At 38.5% G+C, this 7443-nt stretch overlaps 1 protein-coding gene across 1 annotated transcript; it reads left to right on the top strand.

Moving 5' to 3' along the window:
- Positions 1-5383: 5383 nt before the first annotated feature.
- On the top strand, positions 5384-6656 carry LOC137036507 (uncharacterized). Its single transcript, XM_067410726.1, has 2 exons — positions 5384-5584; positions 5681-6656. Exons 1-2 carry the CDS (start codon positions 5510-5512, stop codon positions 6347-6349), a joined length of 744 nt encoding a protein of 247 aa, XP_067266827.1. The 5' UTR covers positions 5384-5509; the 3' UTR covers positions 6350-6656.
- The last annotated feature ends 787 nt before the right edge of the window (positions 6657-7443 follow it).

Here is a 7443-nt window from a genome sequence, read left to right as displayed (position 1 = left end):
ATTAAAGAAGAACAATGTGTTCTGATTGATCGGCTGGATCAGAGTGTTGTGATTGGTCAACCGCTTCAAGCATGTTTGGGAAATGTCACACCCCTTACCATAACCCAGAATTTCAACACCCTAGTACTAACGCAACTCAACCAGGCCTATTTAAATGAGGAGGAACTCAAAACCACAATCGAGGTGTTTCAGGGAGTTCAGAAATAGAGCGTATAAAACAGTTTGTTCCTGTCCGTGATTCTGATCAATAGCTGTGTTTTATTCATGATAAAACACGACTATGACTGCTTTCCCAACGGTTCTGTTTATCACTACACAACACCCTTAGCAACGTAAACTGTTTGTTCTCAATTGATATTGTTCATTGAAGCTTACTGTATAATGTAGAAGATTATTCTGAGAAAGAGATCGAGTGAGCGAGTTTATTACCTGCATTCAGATTTAGCATTTTCCTTCAGGTCAGTTCTATGTTCGTAATAAAAAATCTGTTTAAATGTCCAATGTATTATCTTGTCCTTTTAACAGTTAAGGTGTTTTCCTGTGACTGACAGTGCTAGTCAAAGCATTTGTCAGTTGTGTCTTGTTCCGTGTTCACAACAGTTCAGTCTTTTCAATGTAAAAGTCTTCGCTACTGACTGACACACTCATAAAGACAGTCTTTGCTGCCATCTAATGGCGTAATAATGTAACTTCTGTTGCTGTTCACGGTCGGGGACTATTTTTTTCTGGCAAAAGGAAGGCTTTTAGTGAAAGTTCACTTCATGAAAGTTGCATTGATACATATTTTTGCTTTAATATTTGTATTGTGTGGTAACCATTTTATAAAAGCAATAAGGTCCTCGAAGCTAGTGCTGTATCGTGAATAACTCCGTTTCGCGTCGTGCCTAACAACGCCCTTCAGCTGTGACTTCACAATACAGCACAGCCTCTTGTACCTTATTGCTTACTTGAATAACTCCCTTTGGACTGTAATTTGTGCTTTGTAACTGTGCAGACCTTTTTCATGTTCAGTTAGCCACATTAAACAAAGTTGAAAATGTAAAAAAGCATAATAGGTCCTCTTATAGTTAATCAGACAAAATAGTATGGAATTTTAAAGTTGGACATTTATTGGCTGGAATTTTAATATTGGTGCCTCCATTGTGTACACCAATGATCTATTATTGAACAAAGATATCTTATATCATATTGCTGATGCTGCAGATTTATTGCTCATTGTGACTCAAGACATGGCCTCTTGTGGCACATGCTGCTCAACTTGAGTCCATGCAACTGTGCCCTGCATTCTTGGTCGTTTCTTTCCTCTACGCCTGTCAGACTCCTGGCCCGCACAAACCGATGCATGTTTGACACGCTCTGCTGTCCTTCATAATGTCGTCACTACTTAAGCACAGTTGTTTTTTCTAGCAATCTGTCTTCTTTGACAGTATACCCCACCAAAGATATGCACCATGCACACACTACAATAGATGTATTGTTTGAGTCTTGTGTTCGCCCATTCTCGAAAGGTGGCTGCGCTTTGACCACAATGAGGCCACACCAGTGGTATGTTCTGCTTTCTCTTGCACTGACCCAGCCAAAAGGAATGCTGTGACTTGTGTCGAACATGGCAGCCATTTGTAGGGGAATCGTCTGGTTCTTGGTTTTTAGTTTATGACCATTCGGTGGGTAAGAATTGCAGTTTGGTCGTGGATCCCAACTGCGTCTACAGTTCTACAGAGACTCTCAAATAGTTCTAGAGAGGACACGGAGGCTTTACAGAGTATATAATTATGTTGCAAATTTTCCTGTGGTAAGAAGGATGTTTATCAAGGGCCCTCATTTTCGAACCCGCATACGAGAGGCTCCCGTCTCTGCAAAGGGTTAAGGCAAATTCTTGACCGAACTTTGTCAACCATAAAACTGGCAGTGACCTGTTTCTTCCCCTGACTTGTCTTAATGCAACACTTGAGTGTAATTAAGACAAACATTAAATAAAGACAAACCTTGCTGCAACAGCACTGATAAGCAAGTAAACATTAAGGCCACTTAAATTCACTCGTTTCACAATGGTTCTATCTCAGCCATGGAGAAAGTTCACTTAGCATGAGATTTTATTTGGAAGAGAATACAGTTTCTCTCATTACCATTTTTATTTTCCGATTTTAGTATGCTGCTAGAGTTGCCAGCCAGGGTGGAACCAGAGAAACACAGTCAAGGAGAGCATGAAGCACTTCAAGGTAATTTATGTGCAATTTCAGCTTGGTGAATGAAACTTTTTGGCTCCCAGTTCAGCTCAGAGAAGATGTCTCAGCGCTACTGTCAAAGTGGTTTGTTATTTTAGCAACCTGAGCAATATATTCACCCAACCATCCCAGTTCTGAACTATTAGCCCTCACATCTTTTAGTTTTCAGAGTGTTTAAATCAACATGAAATCAAAAATGATCCTTTTTACCTTTTCCTGGTCTTATTGTGCGTGTTTTATTGTGTATATTATTTAAAACAATTGAAAAAAGTTCACCTTTTCCCCATTCAGTAACCTTTCTCCATTCTGATTTGTAAAGGTCAGTTTTCAGACTAACCATTTTATAAATACAGAAAATATCTCTAAAATCCATTACAATCATCTATTACAATCATGATTGGGTATAGGGTTTGGGTAAGGTGTTGGACTTTATGGTCAGATGATGGTTTGTTGTTCTTAGCTGGTTTAAGATGGTCTTGCTTAGCTGGGTCTCCCAGTCTGACCAGTTAACAAATGAAAAAAAACAAAAAAAAAAAGTCTAAAACAAAAAATGGCAAAAAATGGTTTCTTCAGCTGGGTTTAAGACATCCAGAGCGACATTCAAATGATGTCTTAGCTTCACAACAAACTTTTACTTCTGTTTTGATATTAGTTTAAGTGTATTTTCCTTGCTAGTTGAAACAGTTACTGCTATTCAGGTACTGCTTTCATTTGAGCAGATATAGACCTTGTATTCCTGGAAAATTCAAAGCCACAATGAACATACGCTAGACATACCTCTCCTTGAGATGGTTAAAAGCTTAGATAGCAGCCCCATTCAGAAACTCAGAGTTGAGCTCGGCCCTGAATGGGCTTTCAGAGATTTCGAAGGCATAGATTTTATCTGGCCTCCCTGATGATGTCTTTTGGTTGCTTTTGCCCTCTTCCCACCAGGAGAATGTGTAAGCTTTGGGAAGCAAACTGCATCCAGGCAGTTCCTATAGGGGCATGGCCTACAGTAGGAAGGGAGCTTTTGTACTCATTGACTGTAGCCATAGTCACTGATGTTTGTCACTGAGATCTTTGTGCCAATGTATTTTGGCATGTTTTTGTATTAATTTAGCTGTGTCCATGGTGACAAGTTTTTGTTACTATGGCAATAGCAGACAGAAATTATGTTTCTGACAAATCATGTTCTAAAGGGCCACAGAGAAGCTAACTCTGAATGAAATTCTTTTTCTCTCTCATCATCTCCAGGTGATGTGCATGTTGTGCCATCAATGCCATCTTTTTAAATGCCATTGATTTACCAGTCTATTCCACTTCTTAGCCAACCTGGATAGTTGTTTCTGATTTGTAAAAGCTGATTGTCATCAAATCTTTTAAAGTGGCCCTATTATGCTTTTTTGAATGTTACCTTTCATGTAGTGTGTAATATAGCTGTTTGTGAATGTTTAGAGACACTAAATCCTTTATTAAACCATTTTAGACACAAAGTTGAAGCAATGGATAGGCCTATTGTGAGGAGAAAAAAAAGGTTTTTCGGTAACACTTTACTTGAAGGGGTGTGCATAAGACTGACCTGACACCTTCATAATCATGACATGACACATGTCATGAATATGAATGAGGTTTTATGAATGTTTATGACAACTGTCATTAAGTGTCATTCACTCAATTATGTAATTTTTAATGCAAAGATGACATAGTTTGAGATGTCCGAGTTATGACAACTTGACATAAACCAACACATCATAACCTGTCAGTGTCTTTGTCATGACAACTTGACATTATTTAGCTTTATGGGCTAACATTGCATTAAACTGTCATGTGGTTGGTTTTGACATTGGCTGTCAAGAGGCCATTATAATAGTGTCATATATATGTATCTTGAGCTCAAGTACAGTGGTACAAATTGAACTTGTCATTAAAATGTCATCAAGTGACAATACTCTGACATAATTGGGCGAATGAAACTTAATGACAGTTGTCATAAACATGCATAAAACCTCCTTCATATTCATGACACGTGTCATGTCAAGATTATGAAGGTGTCATGTCAGTCTTATGCACACCCCTTCAAGTAAAGTGTTACCGGTTTTTCTTTTTGTAATGCATGTAAACCTATTGTAGGAATCATCCAAAACAAAAATAGGAAGCTTTTAAAACAGCATAAAGGGGCACTTTAAAGATACCCAGAGTTTTGTATATTATATACCCATAAGCAGAAAAATACAGTTTTTTCCAATTGCTAACACACTAAAATGACATGCACAGCACAATTATTTAAACTGACACACAGAGAGCAAAACTTCTTCTCAAGTCTCCAAAAGTCTAAACACCTTTTCTGTTTTACACACATTTTGCATTTCAAAATAGCACTTTTTAAATTCACTAAATACAGTTCTCTGCATAAGACACAACAATCTGACATAAAGTCACATGTTTGCCATTTCAAAACACTGCCATTCAAAATGACACTACATGAGCTAATTGGCCAGTTACATGTGCCACCTGGCCAAACACCTCAGTGGTTAATTGTTAACACTTCAATCAGGATGTAAGCACTATTAAAAGACCACAGGTGAGAACCTTTTTTTTTTTACAACAACAATGGAAGACATTGCAGAGAGAGGAAGAGGAAGAGGAAGAGGAAGAGGAAGAGGGAGGTTGAGAATAAGAGGGGGAGGAAGAGTGAGAGGTAGGGGTAGAGCAGGTAGAGGAGTTCATGGCCAAAGAAGACAAACACTTTCAAATGAAATCAGAGCAACCTTAGTAGATCATGTCATCAACCATGGGTTGACAATGCGTGAGGCTGGACAGAGAGTGCAGCCAAACTTGAGCCGTTTTACTGTCGCCTCTGTCATCCGGACCTTTAGACTGGAGAACAGGTATGTAACCAAAATTTCATGTAGTACACATGTAGTATACCCCATGTCATAGTGTATCAGTTGGGTGACACCTGTTTACTTAGTGTATGACATCAGCCATTCATGAACTGTACAAGTTTCCTGTACAATGTACTCTACTGTGGGGGAAAATATTTAGGCTGCATTGTCCAAGCCCTATATATATTTTTATTTTATTTTTTCTAAAGGACTGAGAGACGACACCATGGTGGAGGAAGGGGCCAAATGTTCACCGGGGTACAGGAAGCTGCCATTGTAAACTTGGTTTTGGAAAATAATGAAATCAGATTACGAGAAATTCAAAGCCACATCATCCAAGACAACACCTTATTCAACAACATTCAACGAGTTAGTCTGTCCACATTGGCTCGCATTCTCAAGCGAAACCAAATCAGAATGAAACAACTTTATAAGGTGCCGTTTGAGAGAAACTCTCAAAGAAACAAAGAGTTCAGACGAGCATATGTGGATGTAAGTACTATATTGACTGCAGTACACTACACACAACATTGTTTCCCAGTGTACTGGATAACACCATATTGAGTGATTTTTGTTCTTTGTTTTCAGGGAGTACTGGAAATGGATGCTCATGCAATCCCACATGAGTTCATCTTTATAGATGAGGCTGGGTTCAACCTAGCAAAGACCAGAAGAAGAGGGAGAAACCTCATTGGCCACAGAGCCATTATAGATGTTCCTGGCCAACGTGGTGGGAACATCACAATGTGCGCTGCCATCTCCAATATGCATGGTGTCCTCCACCGTCATGCCAAACTTGGACCATACAACACAGCCCATATTCTCACATTTCTGGACAGACTTCACAACATTCTCATACCACCAGAGCGTATGAATGATGCAGACCATCAAAGAAACCGGTACGTTGTAGTATGGGACAACGTGAGCTTTCATCGTGCAGCCCCAGTCCAAAACTGGTTTGCTGACCACCCAACATTTCTCGTGCAATACCTCCCACCATACTCCCCATTTCTGAACCCCATAGAAGAATTCTTTTCGGCATGGCGGTGGAAGGTATACGACCGGCAGCCCTTTGTGTGCATGCCTCTTGTGCAGGCCATGGAAGAGGCATGTGATGAGATTGATGTGGGTGCAATTCAGGGATGGATAAGGCACTCAAGGCGCTTCTTCCCTCGATGTCTGGCAAGGGAAGATATTGCCTGTGATGTTGACGAGGCGTTGTGGCCAGACCCGGCTGTGCGGCAAGATGCTGCCTAATTATTTTTCTTGCCTTTTTTTTTGTTTTGTTTTTTTTTACTGTAATATATTTTTTTTCAGAAATTTTCTTTTTCAGTTTACTTTTTTTGTAAGAATATTTTTGTTCAGTCCCATGTAAATATATCTGCTGTGCTTATGTTGTACTGACTTGTTTACTGTAGTGAAGGAAAAAAAAATAAAAATGTTGCAACAGCATGTGTGTGTATCTGCAAATATTTCTGTGCATGTGAACAATCTGATACATATTTTAGTATTATGGCAAAGCATACTAAAGATGGGGGTGCTTTTCATTATGCCCAACAGTGTGTAGGTGGTTAGGCAAAAATCTGGTAATATGAATGAAGTGTGTGCCATTTCATGCAAAAGTTTGATTTTGATAATGCTCTGTGTAGTTTCGGTTGCAGTGCTTCATTTTGCAGGATATATGAGGTATTTTGCAGTTTGGGTGTGTGGTTTTGTGAATTGTGTTAAGTGTTTTGATAAAACCAGACTAGTTTGAAAAATTGTGTGTTAGCAATTGGAAAAAACTGTAAGTGTAAAATAAGTACGGTACTTACTTTTAGGCTGGCAGAAATTCTGATGAGTCTAAACTCATCGTTTTGTGATTTGTATTCAACTGTTTGCAAAGACTGCAATGCCATTATTTAAATTTTATTTTCTGTCACTTCGGCCTATTATTGTGGTGTAATTGTACAGAGCATCAAACTGACATTTGCAGAAAAAAACCCAACATTTTTACATGCGAGAAACTTCAGCATGCACACAGGAAAAACTAGTGCAAGCTTATGAACATTTTGCCTTGTGCACTTGAAAGAATATTTTATGGAATATAGTTGTTGTTGTTTTTTTTCTGCAAATGCCATTTTAGGGTCTCTAAATTCAAAAACAAATCAAACCCAAATCAAAACAAAACAAAACAAAACAAAACAAAAACTGCGGTTGGTCAGTTCACATATAAATCTTCCTGTATAAATGAGTGTTTGGACCATTGCATGTTTGTTTATTGAATATTTTGACTAATTTGAATATGCATTCCAATTATCTAATTTCCATAAACAATGCATTCTTTCTAACTCATTTTATCAGGTTTGAAT

Source organism: Chanodichthys erythropterus, chromosome 14, assembly GCF_024489055.1.
Source record: "Chanodichthys erythropterus isolate Z2021 chromosome 14, ASM2448905v1, whole genome shotgun sequence".
Classification (NCBI taxonomy): Eukaryota; Metazoa; Chordata; class Actinopteri; order Cypriniformes; family Xenocyprididae; genus Chanodichthys; species Chanodichthys erythropterus.
Note: the sequence above shows the minus strand (reverse complement) of the source record. Positions and strands in the feature narration are given on the sequence as shown.